Below are 17,444 nucleotides of genomic sequence, written 5' to 3' on the forward strand. Positions count from 1 at the left end.
ACTAGCTAAACAATGCGAAAGGACGGAATAAGGTGTCAAAAGTGACAATGATGGGCTCCTGCATGATGTGGCTTGTGTTTGTTTTCCAGTTGCAGCTGAGCTCCCGCCCCGGTTAATATGCAATCACACACCCTGACACTTCCATTAAAGCGTGTTTATGGCAGCTGCAAAGAATCCATATGCAGATATGACGGACGTTCCACGTGGCGGACATGCAGTCTGCAGTCGCACCCGTTTTTTTTTTTTCCTTTTAATTCTCCCGAATGTTTTTAATGGTAAGTATTGCCATGTTGAGTTTGACCGTTGTGCCTTTGGTGCCTGACACTGCAGGATTAGTGGAGCCAACCGACGTAAGCTATACATCATATCAGGCTTGAACACATTTGCAGCTATTCTTCCGCTCAGTGTTGCCCATAAAGCCGCGTAGGACAAATTGTCAGCGGTGGTGACCTTTTTATGTACAGAATACGGATGGACACTTTTGATGCTTGGCGGCTTACGTGACCTTTGCACTTGCTGCAAACAGAATAGACCATAAATGGCTTGATAAAAGCCGGGGTCTATTCTAATCAACCCGACTCGGCCTCGTTTGGTCAGCCAGGTCCACTATGTCGATATCTGCACGGATTAGTAAGTAGATTAAGACAGCAGTGATTGAGGGCAAATCAATTACCGTAGCTCATCGGGGTGACCTACTGTCGCACGTATCACATCACTTTTTTTGCGTAAGCGAGGCACAAAACCATTGTGTGTTCTCTCGACAACCCCGCGAAGCTGAGTGGTTCATCCATGCGTTGACCTTCTGCTATTGAGGAGTGTCACTGATACGTCAGGACTTTATAATCGGGGGCGTAGCCAGAATGTTTTTCAATATGGTGGCCAGGGTTACACTTTATTCATCACACTGTTAACAGTCAAGGTTTTATGAAATGAAAATCACATCAATCCAGAACACTGGCCATTATACTCCTAATCAAACAGGAAGAAGTAGAAATTCCTAGAGAATGTTGATTTTTGCAGACTAGATGTAAAATAAAACAGCAACAAATGTTTTTTCATCATGCAATGTTTTATTATGTGTTAAAACCAAACGATGGAGCTCAAGTCGTCCAGTTTGTGACCGCAGATGCAAATGTGTGCGTTTTGGGGGCGGCTCCAATTTTGTATGCGCCGCCTCCTCCTCGTCACTTGGATGATGTTTCAGCAGTGATTTTCTGGTCTTCAAGCTTCCCCAGCAGCTGTTGATCCAGTCGGAGTGCTGACATTTCGGATTCTTTTCAACGCGCGTAAAAGCGCTCGCTCGGTTGTTGTGCGTCATCTGTGCGTTTTCGCTGTGTGCAGCCTTTCTGACCTTTTAGCGGACGGGCGGGCCGGGCCGTTTGGACGCGATAGTTGGCTGCGCGTCGGTGCTTGTTTGACGAGGATGCTGCAGCCTTGACTTTGCTCAGCCTCACCGAGCAGAACCCGGCGCGCCGTGTAAGCAACCATCTCAGGTATGATGTGTGCGGTGTCAATGTCCAAAAAGTCCAAACATTTTTTTTTGGAGTGTTGGATTATGTCTTCTTTTTCCTCTTATTTTTCAGTGCTGCAATTTACTTTATGGAGCTATATGTTGTGGTTTTGGCGGAATGCAAATAACAAAAAAAACAATATGTAAGTAGCTTATGTAAATATATATATGTAGAGTGGGGGGCGTTCATTGGTGCCAAATGACTAGCATGCAGGCTGCAGGAACTTTGGATGTGCAAATATGCCCCCCCCCCCCCCTCCAAAATAAATAAAGGAGCAAAAATGGGTGGTGGTAGATCTATCGCCTCGTAGATTTATGCAGCCACAGTTAATCCCCTGCAGCATTTTATTTGATAGTCTTCTTTCAACACCTCAAAAGCATGTTAGGTTAATGCAGTGCTTCTCGATTATTTTCTGTTACGCCCCCCCCTAGCAAGAAGAAAACTATTCGCGCCCCCCCCCCCCTCCCCACCGTGACTATCCTAACTTGTCTTGTAAGTCGTAAAATGTTGCACTGTCCCAAACGTGACAGAAGTAACAATGAGAGCGCCACTGCCCCCTGCTGTAGTAAACGCGCAATTACACTTTATTCTAGTACTGCCAAAAAAAAAGCCTGTTCCCCAGGGTCACACGCGCCCCCCCAGGAATAGCACCGCGCCCCCCAAGGGGGGCGCGCCCCACTATTTGAGAAGCACTGGGTTAATGTCATTCTTAATTGTGTACACCGCCACCTCTCAACTAAAGTCATCTGGAATATGCTGACTCAGTGAGTCCAATAATGGATGGATGGCAAAGAAGTACATTAAAGTGTATTCTTCCTACGCAGCAAATTTCCATGACATGAATACAAGTTTAGGTCCCTTTCTTATTGGCTATCTATTCCATTTCATAGTGTGTGCCTCCTCAACCCAAAATTTGTCATGACCATAAAAGGATATGTCATCAGAAATATTAACATTTACGATTGTCGGTGCCAACAGGTCTGCAAACGCTGTGGAAGAAAAAGCAGGTGTGCTCTGACCCACTTCTGACCGAGGGAGGATGCAAAAATACAGCCACAGTAAATAAAACACACACACACACACATCTTAAATTCTCCGCTTCTGGTAGAAGTGATGCAACAGGAAATGGGCTGATTTCCCAGAGGTGTCTGCAGTCAGGCCTATCATGTGTGACACCGCAGCCACAGAAAAGCTTTGCTGTAGCCAAAAGGTTCCACATGTCCAGAAGCGCGGCCATCAATTGAAATCCATCCATCCATTTTCTGAATTATTATTATTATTAACTAAGAAGCAACATATGCAATGAAGTAAATCAACTAAATTGCCCTTAGGCCCAAAGTGTCTTTGTGTTGTGTATTTGTGTGTACAGAGGGTTAGTGTGTAGCGCTTTGAAAACAAGCTGGAAATGTGGAAAGACTTTGAAAAGTGCCGTGTAAATTATTGAGGACACTTCAAAATGGCTGCATTGGTGCTTTTGTGCTCTAGTCACACAAATGGAAGAACATAAACAATCAAGACATACATTCTATATGATCCTTTAGTCACACACTTGCACTTCTTGTTAAGACTTAATGCAAATAAAATAAAAAAATCACAGATATTCAATAGATAAAAGAAATGCATCAAATATTTACTTGTTGCCGTCGGGTACGGCATCGTCTGGATCCCCGGTCACGAAATCCTCCTACTCTTAACTCAACCACATGAGAATAGAAAGGAAAACAACTTGGTACTCAGAGATGGAATTCATTTTCTTTACCCCCCCCTAGAGAACCACTCAAGTTGGTATATAGAAACTCCTTAACTTTATTTGACTTCATCAGCACAGATCTTATGCAAGCTTTGTTTGAAGCTTCAACTTTTTTTTCTTTTTTTTATGCTAATTACCAAAGTGTGTCAGAGCCCCGATCGGCAACATGCTGTGCAACCAATCCCACATGAAACGAAATCACCAATTTATGAAACATACTGTAGTTCAACATGAATAAAACTATTACAATAGTAATAATAAATAAAACGATATATCAAGTAATAATGTATTGTTGCTGTATTGTATATTGTAAGTGCTCCCTTGCTATCTGCATCATGTCTCAAGACAAATAAGTTCTGATCCGATCACATCTGTTCTGGAAAATTTCTCGCATAAGCTGTCATATCTCACTCACCCTATGGGATACATAGGCTTCATTTTCCGTTGACGCTGAACTATTGCATCATGTTCTGTTTCTCATCATCTTTTCAGTCCTCCATTTTTTGTCTTCATTAGTGTCGTGTGTGTGTGTGCTGGGGTGTATCCTATCTGACTTTGGTGCACCATGGATTTGTGTGTAAGTGTGTTTTCATCGGTCTTGTTCTTTTGAATCTGTTGCCAGGTTGTCCTCTTGTGTTTGCGTTGGACTTGATGTTCCTGAGTATAAGAGCTGAATCAGAAGCTGGCAGGCTTGGCGATGGCAGCCCGCATCGTATGATTCACTCCAATTGAAATTTTAGCTTGGATAGAGGAAACAATCAAATTCTCTTTCTTTCACTTCCCAAGACAAAGTTGTCTAAGCGCCGCTATTGATCAAGCATCTTTGTTTGTGTATTGGTCCAAGATGATGATTCTGGGGAGTGGTTCTTTGCACTCACTGCATTCTTTGCCGTAAATGACCAGCGGAAGAATCAGGTGATTGAATTTGATTGATCTTTCGTCCTGTCTAGTCTCTTGCCACTAAACTTGATTTGATTGAGAAGCAAGAGAAAGAAGCTTGAGCAACATTTTGTATCTGTCACTTTGCTTTTAAGGTTTTCCATTGCTTTGGAAATGCTCCCAGATCTGAGAATCTTATCTCTTTTAGTGGAGATCATTCATTTGGATGGGGCAGGTGGACGCTGCATGTCCCAGCTCACTTTAAGGGTGAGGCGGAGAAGACTCGGAACTATCAAACATTGTATGGTTAACCAAACCCGATCACAATGACGATCATCAATGCCCGATGAATTCCATCCAAGCAGTTTTTGTTTCATGTCTCTTCTGGGTTACCATGCCAAAGGTCCACGTGTGCAACCGCTACTGAGATAACAGTCAGTTATTGTCAGCTCACATTACCTGGAATCCAATGACCTCCAACATTTACGCTATGATTTCATTTGCGTCTGCTTCTGTATTGAGTTTCGAGTCGACTCATTATGTTCATTTCAGTGCTGCGTAGGAGATTAGATCTTTGTTTGAGCTGCTGCAAGCTGCAGATAAAAATCCCATTAACTGCTGGAAGAGGATTCTCCATGCTTTGTTTAAGGACTTTCGTTTGGCATTTACTCTTTCTACTGTCATTTGCTTTTCATGGAGATCCCACCCATGGGTCATTACTAGACACTTCCATTGTGTTGCCAAAAGTCAAATTGGGATAGTTCCAGGCTAAAACCATTGAGAACGATGCATGGATGGATGGACGGAATTATTAAATATGTTTCTGTCAACAAGGCAGCATGAAATATTATAAGATGAGGGGTTGCCACTCTAGCTGAATGCTAGAATTAAAAGAAAAAATCAATCTTTTAAAAACCCTCAGGCTAGTCAAGGCATTTCTGAAGACTGATGGCCATGACTCCATTGGGAACATTCCATCAGAGGGAGAAATAGCTAAGTTAGGAAGGGGAGGGGGGGTGTTGCTCATTATTTGGATTGACATCAAAACAGCCAAATGACAATGTGCACGTGTCAAGGGCGTTGTCGATACGTGGGATCAAGGGCCACTGGAATCAGGAGCCAGCCGCCTTCTGTTTTTGCTCATCTTGCATGAGTGTGCAAATGGGCCTTTGCGTGCTGGCTCATGGATACACACACACACACACACACACACACACACACACTGATCCAAAACATAAAAATGGAATTAGGTCTCTGAGTACTTTATGAAGCTAAATTCCAAATACATCCATTATTTCTGACAGGTTGCTTGGTGACTTGGCTCTGAGATTGCAGCCTTTCCAGAGACTTCTAATGCTGGATGATGTCGGAGGGAGTCTGCTATTTGTTCTCCACAAATAATTGAAGGTAAAAGTGCCATCTGACAGAAACATTAACCCAGCGCCTGTGGTGTACTGATGCAGATACAAGGCCTGTGGTGGATGTGAATGCTTTTTTCTTTTTTTCTTTTTTTTTTTTTGCTTAAGCAGATCCCGATTTCATGCAGCAAAGTCACTTTAATAATATCCGGCTGAGAGAGCTTAAGACTTTTGGTGTTAATTGTTACCTGTTGTCCTTTCACCAATGGAAGATTAGACAACCATTAGACGACGCTAATAACCTACTGCTATAAAGTAATGTTTACATTTCAACAGATTGCATGTAATGAGATTTTTTTCAAATGATGTGGTATGCTTTGGGTTGTGAGTGGATCCATTTGATTTCCTCTTCCCATGAGTAATTTTATGAACGTGACTGTTGCTGTGAAACTTTGTTCTACTTTCATCTCTCTTCATAATCTTGCATCATTTGCCTCTCTCCCTCTTTGTACTCTTATCTGGCCAGTTTCTGTCCCTTACCGCCCCCTTGTGGAGATTGAGAAAACTACATTTAGATGGTCAATCCTACAATGCAAGCAAATCTCCAATATTTGTTCTGTCCACCGAAATGTCCATGAAGCGTGTTATTCCAGGGGCGGGACCACAGCACGCTAACCTCTGAGCTTCCAGTTACCCAGGGACACTCTTCTGATGTGAGCGAAACGGCGTTCGCACACAAATTGCGCAATCTCTCGTGAACTCGCTGTTTCTCGTACCTTTTGTCAGAGTTTGATGGAGAGCTGGTCGGATGACAGCTGGAACTGTTGTCATAACTGGAGGAATACTGGCCACAGTGATACTTCTGTGTATCATAGCTGTGCTCTGTTACTGTCGACTCCAGGTACACCACCTTCTCCCTTTTTGTTCGGACATCTGGAAATGAAATCTTTCTGATTTCTTCTTCAGTACTACTGCTGTAAGAAGAATGGCTCAGACAGCGGCTCCAACTCTCTGCAACACTTTGAACGCAACACCTGCAGCATCTCCGGCCTGGATGGGACCTTCAGCACCCCGCTGTCACTTTCCCCCCTGCGGCCGCCTCCCACGTCCAAACCCAGGAAAGCCGCAGCGGGGCGCGGCCGCTACTGCCCCTCCTGCTCCCCGTACGACTCGCCCTTCTTCATCCGGAGCGCTAACGAGATGCGCAACGGCGGCGAGCGCGTCACTTACATGCCCACGCACTACGAGAACCAGGCGCTGGTCATGCCGCTGCCCGTCGTGGAAGGATCCCTGCTGAGGGAAGCGCCGCGGAGCAGAGCGCCTGATTTCTACACCAACACTCGAGCCATCAGCACGCAAGTGTGACACTGCGGCCAGAAGCGCGGGATTCTTCATGGACGCTTTATTATGGTGGATTCGTTGATTGTACTAACTTTATTTGATGTGCAGTGTCTGTTTGTAAACGACACTGTCATGTGACTGTTAATTGATTTCATTGAGCGAGGGCCATCTGACCTAAAGTAGCGTTTACATATCTGCCCAAAACATCATCCTACCTACCTACCTACCATTTTCTGGATCTTACGTATCAGTGCATGGTGACATTTAAAAGCGTTTCTGTCTCTATGCAAGATGATTTAAGACTCACTGGTGATGTCATTATCTTAGCTTATTGCCACACGAGTATGTGAGCTGCAGTAAAGAGTGAATCATTGGTTCGCTTGGTGAATTACTGAGCTTCCATTTTGTGTCCCTATGTGTGTATTTGAAAGAAGATTGGAGTCTTTTTAGCTTCAAGTCATTTTTTAGATGACAACATAAGTGAAGGGAGCAACCACATTAGTAGATGACATTTGTTTTACGTTATGGTGTCATTTTTCTGCTGAATATTACTTGCCGTTAGTCTTCACTGGCAATGATGCAAAAATGTCAGATGGACGTGTGCATGTGTTTCCTTTTGTAACCTTTTTTCTTTTCTGCTATGACTCTCATGTTGATGTTGAACACAGTGCTGTAATTTCTTGTCACATGGTGAGGACACACACTTTTTAGATGCCATCTTTGTTTGTGTTCGACAATCTTTCTGTGGTATATACAATTTTGGAGTATACCATTTTTTTTTTAGAATACACAACCTCCTCAGTCAAAACATGACACCATTGATAACAGCAGCTTTGTTTTTGCGTGGCTTCATCCAGATTTACAAAAACAAAAGAAGAATTTCTTTTCTTTGTATGAGCAAGGGCAGATGTATAAAGTCATGACTCAAATCAATGTGAAAAGTCTCGTGTTTATAAAGGTCAATACAGAATGTCAGGAAAAAAACTTTTGTTACAAAAAAAAAATCCTTCACCTATTATATCACCTACCTACCTAATTGTTCCAGTAGCTACTATTTAAATGGAACAAAAGATATTTTGAAATGTTCATTTAAAAAAAAAAAAAATTGACATACATATGTACAGTAGTATTTGACAGTTATACATTTTGACAAATAAAGATTTGTAAATGCTTGGAATGAATATGTGTGATTATTTTTAATCATTGTAATTAATAACCTTCAAATGATGGATTCTGAGAATGTTTATTTATTCATTTATTCATTTATTCATTTATTTATTTATTTATTTATTTATTTATTTATTTATTTATTTATTTATTTATTTATTTATTTATTTATTTATTTATTTATTTAAATATACGCGTCCACGTCCACGCTTGAACCGAAGCGAGTGCGCATGCGCATCAGCACACAACAGGCCGGAAAGCGTGCAGTTGGCTCCTCGAGTGATACGTCCCGTCCGTACATACGATCTTCGGCGAACTCTTGACAGCTAGCAGGCAACTCGTCATCGTTTCAAGCAAGTAAGTTGACAGCTTGTTTGTCAACAAATGCACGTATTTCAGCGACTGCGTGACGTTTTGATCTCTTTAAAATGTGGAATTCCTTCTTTATTCTCTTCTGATGCACGCTTTGGGTGTTGTCTGTCGCCCTTCCCAAAAAGGAGCCAATGTTTTGGACTTCGTTCGAGATGGGTGGCGTTAGCAGAACATTAGCTTCGATGAAAGCTAGCATTTAGTAACCTGGTCCGGTTGCAACTTCCTGATGAGTTTGCACTTACCTGTGCTCACATCCTGGTGCACATCTGCAGCTCTGCAACGCTTTTAGATTTGGCACTCTCGCGGAGAGGAGAAGGATTAGAGAGAGTAGCTTCACGCTGGCTAATGTTGCATTGGCTGGATTGTTAAACTCGAGGAGCCTGTTCTTTATTGACCTGTGCTAAGTGGCACTTTATTTCCCACTTAGATTGCATCATCAAATGCTGCTGATGCTAAGGGAAGTTTGTCTGTGCTGTTGACAAAACTTGGTCACGCTTATAAATGTTGAAAACGTTTTTTGGACACATATTTTTCCTGACTTCAATAGAGAGAAATGGTTTAGAGTTGTATTTTGAGTGTCTAGTTTCTTCTTTGTGTAACTGATTTGAAAGTGAGGTGCTGTTATTTGCTCACCTGCAATGTCAATATCTGCTTGGGCTTTTGGATCAGTGCATAATACAGGTTGCCACAACAGCCTCTTCTATCATGTCATTTATCTACAGTAAACAATAGGGATGCTACCTAAAACAAGATTTAGAATTCATTTGTAATAAATGAAGAAAAGTGCAAAAGAAAATGTCGATGCATGGATGAATTTCTCCATCAGATGTGTAGGAACTTCAATTTTGGGATTGTCACTGCCTCACAAACCCGCAGACACAGTCTCCCTCCATGATGCAATGTCACATATTCAGTTTGTTTTGGTGTTGCCGAGCTTTAAATCAAGGTTTGTAATAACCGGGTGCTAATTTAGCCACTTTTCTACCAGAAACTCGAGTTCAGTTTGATGATTAATATGCATTACACATACAAAATGCAGCCATTGCATGACGTGCAGGATATATGTCAAATGTGACGTATTTGTGTATTTTAGTAAGTGCTGGAAGAGGCCCATTTTTCCAACATTTGCGCTATTGGTTTGATTCTCTGTGGCCTTTATTTCCTTCGATTGTTCATCCTACTTGCTCTAATTCAATAAGTGTGATTGGAGCACATGACGTGGTTGCTGTCCATGCCTTTGTGTGCATGTCTGAATAGAAGGAACAAACATTTTCATGTATAGAAGACGTTTTAAAAGTCCAAATATATCTTTTACGTTGTAACACAAGCTTGGGTTTTTTTTTTTTTTTTTTGGATCCAGAAGTGGCTGAAGTGGGGAGGAAAGGGGAGAGATTCAACTCTGGTCTCCCCTGCACTTCCTGAGAAGAGTCAGCCATGGATGACAGCTCCTCTCTGCGGAAAGTCAGCAGTTCCACAGAGTCAGTGGCCACCGTCACCAGCGAGGAGTTTGTTCTGGTACAGCCTGGTGCCACTGGCTCACCTCAAGGCTCGGAAGGAAAACCCAAGCTCAAGGTCAGATATACATTCATTAGCTTTTGAAAGATATTTAGTACATAGACTTTGGTAAAAAGTGAAACAATGGAGCGGGTAAAACCTTGTCGTGATTTTTTTTTGTTTTTTTTTAAACAAAAGGTTTTGTCTCATTGTTTTCCTCTATTAATTTCCGGCTAATAGCAAATAGAGGGGTGGAGTGGTCATAAAATTAAATCCAGTCATGAGATAAGATAACCTTTAGTAGTCCTACATTGGGGGAATCTGGAATTTACACTTTGGGTTGGGCAATAATTTGTGATCCACCAAAACACTTCATTGTGAAGTAATAAAGAAACAAAATGATAGCATTGTTTTTCCAATTGTCTCTTTTGAGCGAACCAATAGTAGCTAACATGGCCTTAGTATAATCCAGGAAGCTCCATGTTCTTCTTCACGGTCTATGTTCTTCTCCTTTTGTGTGCTGACCCCCTACTTGAATATTCATGGTCCTTCCTCCTCCACCAGATGTCTTGGAACGGTAGTGAGCAGCTGGAGAAAGCAATGGAGGAGGTGCTGGATGACGACGACGACGACGACGACGAGAAAGTGGAGAAAAGTAGCGTGGAAGAGATGGAGAAGCACAGCAACCCAGAAGCCCTGGAGATACAACCGCCAGGTAGTGTGGGCTTCTCCACAAACACCACCAGTGCTTCCCTAATGCTGAGTGAAGTGAGAGGAAATTGTAAGAGTAAAAGCCAGTCAGCAGTGGAAGTTCTCCCTCGCCCATTGTTCTGCTTCCTGTTTTGTGAAGTTTTCTCTAACATCCCGTGCCATTCTCTCACCTTTTGCGGAGCTCCTACTTCTCCTCACAGTGTGTTGCTTGGCACAGCAGCTCCATGGTAGTCGTTTGTGACCGCCAATAATGAAAGACAGCTATGTCCTCCATCCTCCAGAGATAACATGGCCGTGCCCAGCGCCGGCTAGCCCCGCCATTCAAGAGGAAGACAGCGTGCAGTTCAATAAGCTGTCTTACTTGGGCAGCACTTGCGTCAAGGCTCCTCGCGATGAAGCCGAAGCGCAGAGAGCCATGGCTACCTTGCGGGCCGACAGTGCCATCCCTATCCCCGTCACTCTGCATGTACCCTGCGGACCAGAAGGTTCGGTGAGGTAAGCCATTTGGTGAAAGAAAGAAAGAAAGAAAGAAAGAAAGAAAGAAAGAAAAAAAAAAAAAAAAAAAAAGGTCAACTTCATTCTACCACATTGCCTCTGCCACGGAGATTTTTTTTTTTCCTTCCAGAGTGCAAAGTTGCAAAGCATTGAGCTTTCAGGTCAGTTCAAGGCACTGACTTGATAAGAATGAAGACAATTAAGACAATTGTGCAATTAATCCAAATGAAATGATGAGTTGAAATGACATTCCATGACTCCAAAAGGAACAAATGATTATTGTTATTATTCCTATGTTTGTTTATACAAGAAAATGATACTTGAATTCATACGTTTGCACCTTTTTTAAATTTTAAAATAATTAACATTATATACTTTGGTCCAAATTCAACTTAACATAGTGTTTCATAGAATTTTTTTTTTGTTTCCTTCATTTTTCTTGTATTGTACCACAAAGTCAATAATCGTTTGATTAACTCCGATTTCAATGATTACCAGAATGATCGGAATGAAGATATTTTTTTTCCCATCACTTTTTTTCAGGGTTGTGGACCAGGCATCGGGCACAGAGATTTTCTCCTTTCCCATCTACAAGGTGTTGTTCTGTGCCCGCGGGCGCGACGGTTCGGTGGAAAGTGACAGTTTTTGCTTCACCGAGAGTTATCGGAGCTCCGAGGTCTTCCAAATTCACGTCTTCGCCTGCCACATCCAGGAGGCCGTAAGCAATATTTGTAGCACTTCACCCAAGATATTTCTTTTTGATATTTCTGTGCAAATAAATTGATCTTCTCCTCCCATGTAGGTCAGTCGAATCCTGTACAGTTTCTCGACAGCCTTTCGCCGCTCTTCGCGGCCGACTGATATCAGAGAGACGCCGCTGTTGAGTCCTCTCGACAGTAACCTCTTTATTTTCACCGTCACCCTGGAGATTAAGGAAGATGACGGCAAGGGAAATTTCAGGTATTTTGCCAGCGTGTAAAAACGAAGACACACTTGAATTCCGTTTAATAATCCGCCGTGTCTCTTTTCGCAGTCCGGTTCCCAAGGACCGAGACAAATTGTACTTCAAACTGCGACAGAATGTTCCGAAGAAAGTTGTGATTACAGTGCAGCAAATTAGCAACAAGGAGCTGGTGATTGAGAGGTGAGAGGCGGGCCGGGCCGGGCGTCAGCTACACCTGAAATTGCCGTAGTGTAATTCCTTGAGGGACTACTTTTTTGCGTGAACCAATTCCTGCAACTTCCCGCAGCCTTTGTTATTGGACTCGTACACTGAGACCGAATGGCTGCACCAAAGAACTAGGTCACCCCCCCCCCCCCCCCCCCCCACACACACTTTGCCTTCCCAGTCACTCCAATTTTCCTCACCAGCACCTGGGCTTTTATCTTCTCAGCCAGTGGACATTTGGATTTGTTTTTGTTGCGTCATTCTACAGTATGCTTCATCCCTTGGTATTGTCTAAAAAAATGTGTACTGTTTTTCTATGGACTTTGAATCCAACATGAAACCAATTGTTCAATATGCTCGAATTGTGCTTTCTATTCGAAACTGTATCTTAAATGTTAGATTTGTAAATACTTTTGTAAATACATTTTGAGATGTCTCTTTGCTAACCACTGGGTGGCGCTCCAAACTCGAGGAGCAATTTGCACCTTGTGGAAATTGCAGCACTTATGGATGGAAATTTAAATGCTGTTTTAGAATGATTGTAGTACTGTAAATATGTTAGGGAATAATAAAATATCATCATAATAATATAATAATTTCAAAAACTCTGTACTTATTCCAACATGCGTAAAGCTCCTGTCTACTTTGTAGGTGTTTTGGAATGCTACTAAGTCCAGGCCAGAAGGTTTGCAATAGCGACATGCATCTGCTAGACATGGTGAGTCTTGCATTGCAGTTGGGCATTTTCGAATTGTCGTACGGGTTGTTGAACGAGTATGCATGTGGAATACGGCATAGGATATTAGACGACCTACATGTGCGCTTTGTTTGTTCTACTGACACTACAAAGCATTGCAGTCGGTTTAATAACACACGGTGGTTATTAATGAAACATCTCACCATCACTTTCCTACCCAGGAGTCGATGGGAAAGACTTCTGATGGAAAGGCCTATGTGATCACAGGAACATGGAACCCCAATATTGCAGCCTTCCAGGCCCTCAATGAAGACACGCCAAAAGGTTTGACTTCTGTTTCCAAATATCTGCAACCATAAAAACAGTTTGAGTGGATTAGTAATAATAATATTCTAATGCACATGAATTTCAAATGGGGGGAAAAAAGTGTGAGAATATGATTTGATCACTGTACAATAATCAGTTGTACGTTATAATGCAATGTACTTTTTTTTTTTTCCTAATATTGTTTTTTTACGTGTGGTGTAATGCCTAGCAATATATTGTCTGGTGCAGATAAGCAAGCTTACATGACGGTAGCAGTGGACTTGGTGGTCACAGAGGTGGTGGAACCAGTTCGCTTCCTGATGGAAACTTTGGTCAGGGTTTATCCCTCCAACGAACGTTTCTGGTACTTCAGCCGAAAGACCTTCAGCGAGACCTTTTACCTCAAACTTGGACAGGTACGTTCACACGTGCAAAAATGAAAATAACAAAAGTGTCTGTTCTATATTTCTAAAAGTGATGGCAATATGCTGCTTTGATGAGTTCTGCAAAAAAAAAAAAGAAAAAACGGGTTAATTAAATGTCACCTTCCTGGCAATAACGTGCCATGTGGCTTTCCTCACAACTTTGATCAAAAGGTGTCAGAGACAAGCGATGACCAGCCAGCTTCTTCTGATTTAGTATGGAGAAGAAGAAAAAAAAAAAAAGAAGCGAAAACTACAGATCTACTCTAGTAATCCATTAGGGAACTGGCAAGGCAGCAGAGTGTGGGGAAGCTTTCCATTGTAGCTCTTTCTCATTATTGGCGTGTTGGTAATTAACGGCGGCAGTCTGACTTGTACGCCTGATTGCCTACAGAGTTATCTCCTGAGTAAACGGAAGACTGGTGCACTGGTTAAGAGCTTATTAAAAGATAATATTGTGTGTGGCTGGGGAGGGGGGGGGGGGGTGAGCAGGGATTTTTTTTATTTGACTTTATTTAGATATTTATTTATGTATTTATTTATGGAAGCTGCCTATCAGGTGCTACACACGTCATAAAATGATATTGTCCTATTTTCCCATAAAATATTTTTGGAATGTAATATAATAATTCATACGATAGGCAAACATTACATTTGGGGTAGTGCAGTGCAGTCAGTTCTGTTACAGGCAACTAATACTCAAATATTTGCATCGAACCTTTTTCAGGTCACCTCATGAGCTTTCAAATTTGTGAATGTTTTAAAATGCCGATTTACAAGTCAACTCTTTGAACCATGATTTAGTTTCTTGCAAAGTCACGGGACAGCGGGATTCTCAAGTGTATTTATTTACAGTAACATCAAACCGGCCTTTTCACACTTCTTGAAGTCATTAAAAAAAAGCAAACACATTTGCTATATTTGCTATGTCTCTGAATTTTTCTAAAAAAAAACTAGCCACCTGCTACATTGTATTTATTTTTCTTCTCGTCAGCGTCTTGAAAAAGGGCACGAGAAGTTACGGGGGCTTGGGCTGGATCAATAGTGCATCAAAGCCAGGGGTGGGCAAACTACGGCCCGCGGGCCACATCCGGCCCACGGGACCGTTTAATCCGGCCCGCCAACCCTGAAAAAAATTGTATTATTAAACTTTTTTTTTTTGGTCATTTTGCCTGCAATGACTGCGTTTCCCCAGTAGATGGGGGAAGCGCTCGCCTGCCCATTTACTACCGGAAGCCGTGTCAGAAAGCTCGGTGCACACTCAAGTGCGTATACGTACTCAGTAGTACGGAGTTGGCGCACTCGCGCTCTATTTGTATCAGTCCCGAATTTAGAGCGTGGGCTGTGACGACAGCATTCTTGTAATTCGCGCGCTGAGCTTTCAGATGCAGTTTTGCGCTAAAGCCACCCACAAACCTTCCCCTGGAATCCTTCCATTAAAATGAGTCGCCCAAGGTGGACACAGTGCCGAGCATTTAAAAGAGAGTGGCCAATTTGGCTCGACGTACGCGACGTGACGTTCAGCCACATGAACGTCAACATCAACCCGTCACAGATCGAGGTAAACGGACCAACACCTCGGATCTCGCCTAAGAATTGCCACAACAAATTTTACTCCAGACTATGACGCACTAGCAAAAAAGGGAGACCAACAACACTGTTCCCACTGAAAATGAAGGGGAGGCATTTTGAATATGATTTGTACACATCGCAGGGATTGAAACTAGCGACCATTCTCGTTTTCAAACAATGCAGGATGCTCAAGGACATTGATGCACCACTTGTTTGCGACTAATCTTAACCTGTAAAGTTCTTAAGGCTTACTTTAAGGAAGTGTTTCTCGTTTCCTCACCTCTGTTACAAGGTGTTTGTGAGTTAAAACTCTGCTCTGATTTTCAGATACCCCTCACCGTGTTGCCGTTTTGATTACTTTATTTGGATGTATGCGTTCACCGATTCTTCAAGATAATATATTTGGTCAGAATGTTTGCCGTTTGATGTGATCTCATAAGATCTTTCATTAATCTGACCTCCAGGCACTGAAGTGATGGAGACTGTTATTCATAATAACAGTCTCGTATTTTATGAGAATCACTGATAGCAGTTTTTTAGTGAATTATTATTATTATTTTTTAATGCTGTTAATAAATGCATTTGTTTTCAAAAAACTTGTTTGGAATATCCATGCTTTACTACCTACTAAAGGCCAAAATCTTTTATGCAATGACCTTTACAGGTCGCTTATATTAATTCACACAAACACTACGTCCATCTGCTCCTGGTTCAGCCCTCCGGTCCAAATTTAGAACCCAGTTCGGCCCGCGAGTCAAAAAGTTTGCCCACCCCTGATCAAAGCTCATTGATCTACTTCACCAGCTGCAGGCGAGAGGCTAAAGCAGCACACTTAGTAAATGGTCTAGAAATAAATGACACCCAAGGGCGTGAGCATTTCTTTGGTTTTGATTTTGGGCTTTGGACGTACACTGTAATGCTGAAGGGTTACGCTAATGCTACTGTGTGTGTTGACACAGCATGCATCGGAGAGGACAGGTCAAAGTGACGCTATGTACGAGGTGGTGAGCCTTCAGAGGGAGGCGGAGAGAAATAATCCAGGCAAAGGACAACCGGCCTCACCCGCTGAAGAGGACGAGGCGGCGGATGACGGTAAGAGGAGCCACTTACTCCTACTTCAACTTTGTTCTCAATTATTAGGACCGATTCCAAAATGAGGTCAAGTAGATTTTGCGTTGAGATGATTTTTTTTTTAGTGTCAAATACATTCTATTAAGGATGTGGATGAACATCATCGATTGTGTCAATTGATTCCTGTTCAGCATGATTCTTGCAATGTGCCAGTCTGGTCATTAGCAAACTTTTTATTTCAAAAATCATACAGTACTTGTATTGGGAGCATTTTGAATTTTTATTGCGTATAGCTTGTTTTCAAAACGTTCACCTTGTATTAACAGAAGGCGACAAAAGCGTTGACATGTGCAATTATTGAGCCAGCCAAAGGCATTCTTTGGCTCCCCACGCTGTAGTTGATGCTTTTCACAATATGGGAGCCATTCAGAGGGCTTTGTGAACCCTCGCTCCCTCCTGCTTTCCTGGAGATGAGAAAATAGAGACGCTCAGGGACATGGAGTTGGAGGTCAGCCTTATTGTGTCCAAAAATGAATACCCGCACAGTCAATAGAAGCCCACACATTTAATTCTATTTTTTTTTTTTCCTTCTTGCGGGCTTCAGGGTGCCCCAAGGAGACATGTTTTTTTTCTCATTGCGGTTCCCTCTACACCACTGTCATTATTGTCGAGCATGTTTTTCTCACCCTTTCCAACAGTACTATATATATATATATATATTTAATAAAATTAATAAAAATAAAGCAGAGTTTGTTTTGAGACTAAAGAGAAAAAAAAAGGGTTAAATTATGTCATGTGCACGCTCCAAAAATTTTAGAAGACGTTAGGGATCTTTTTACAGAAAAATTCGCATCTTGAAGAGTGGTAGTCATTATTTTGGCTTCTCCCATCTAGTGGGCACCCCAACAGCAAACAAAGAAAGAAGAAGAAACAAAACATAAAAGAAGAACAAGAAGAAGAGGACGCAACATCAAATCTTATCGCCGTCATCAACGCAGTCATTTGAATATATCGCTAGCATGTTTTCCGGTACGTTTCGCAAAGTCTTGCATGCATGGCAATTCCATTTGCTTGCTGCTATTTACAATTTCTACCGTGCAAAAATTTATAGGAGTGATCATTTTGTATGT

At 42.1% G+C, this 17,444-nt stretch overlaps 2 protein-coding genes and 1 long non-coding RNA gene across 5 annotated transcripts in view; 2 read left to right on the plus strand and 1 right to left on the minus strand.

Moving 5' to 3' along the window:
• The first annotated feature begins 100 nt into the window (after positions 1–100).
• Positions 101–8,016, plus strand: LOC133167367 (protein FAM163A-like). 2 transcript variants are annotated; one of them, XM_061298124.1, is made up of 6 exons: positions 101–1,493; positions 2,490–2,569; positions 5,445–5,547; positions 6,025–6,211; positions 6,285–6,399; positions 6,465–8,016. In XM_061298124.1, the coding sequence occupies exons 5-6, from the start codon at positions 6,307–6,309 to the stop codon at positions 6,861–6,863; spliced, it is 492 nt and encodes a 163-aa protein (XP_061154108.1). In that variant the 5' UTR covers positions 101–1,493; positions 2,490–2,569; positions 5,445–5,547; positions 6,025–6,211; positions 6,285–6,306; the 3' UTR covers positions 6,864–8,016. The 2 variants fall into 2 exon arrangements, with proteins under 2 accessions (XP_061154108.1, XP_061154109.1); XM_061298125.1 differs by having other exon boundaries at positions 6,139–6,211.
• A 225-nt stretch (positions 8,017–8,241) lies between these two features.
• The window catches only part of rabgap1l (RAB GTPase activating protein 1-like), a 41,734-nt gene continuing 32,531 nt past the window's right edge, over positions 8,242–17,444 (plus strand). Inside the window, exons 1-11 of one of the 2 annotated variants that reach the window (XM_061297632.1) lie at positions 8,242–8,363; positions 9,739–9,950; positions 10,437–10,587; positions 10,865–11,078; positions 11,622–11,796; positions 11,881–12,038; positions 12,112–12,222; positions 12,898–12,964; positions 13,165–13,267; positions 13,499–13,665; positions 16,203–16,335. In XM_061297632.1, the coding sequence (XP_061153616.1) occupies positions 9,813–9,950; positions 10,437–10,587; positions 10,865–11,078; positions 11,622–11,796; positions 11,881–12,038; positions 12,112–12,222; positions 12,898–12,964; positions 13,165–13,267; positions 13,499–13,665; positions 16,203–16,335 (1,417 nt within the window). In that variant the 5' untranslated portion in view covers positions 8,242–8,363; positions 9,739–9,812. The remainder of the gene's footprint in view (positions 8,364–9,738; positions 9,951–10,436; positions 10,588–10,864; positions 11,079–11,621; positions 11,797–11,880; positions 12,039–12,111; positions 12,223–12,897; positions 12,965–13,164; positions 13,268–13,498; positions 13,666–16,202; positions 16,336–17,444) is intronic. The other variant, XM_061297633.1, reaches the window with a different exon arrangement.
• On the minus strand, positions 10,154–13,284 carry LOC133167097 (uncharacterized). The gene is made up of 3 exons (XR_009717905.1): positions 13,147–13,284; positions 10,754–11,054; positions 10,154–10,631 (listed from the first exon to the last, which is right to left on the minus strand). It is a non-coding gene; the product is annotated as an uncharacterized LOC133167097 (long non-coding RNA).

This window comes from Syngnathus typhle, linkage group LG14, assembly GCF_033458585.1.
Source record: "Syngnathus typhle isolate RoL2023-S1 ecotype Sweden linkage group LG14, RoL_Styp_1.0, whole genome shotgun sequence".
In the NCBI taxonomy this organism is placed as follows: Eukaryota; Metazoa; Chordata; class Actinopteri; order Syngnathiformes; family Syngnathidae; genus Syngnathus; species Syngnathus typhle.

Coding starts and splice junctions, on each gene's coding strand:
- LOC133167367 (XM_061298124.1), top strand. CDS start 6,307: ATGACAGCTGGAACTGTTGTCATAACTGGAGGAATACTGGCCACAGTG. Junction 6,400..6,464: donor TCTGTTACTGTCGACTCCAG/GTACACCACCTT, acceptor TTTCTTCTTCAG/TACTACTGCTGTAAGAAGAA.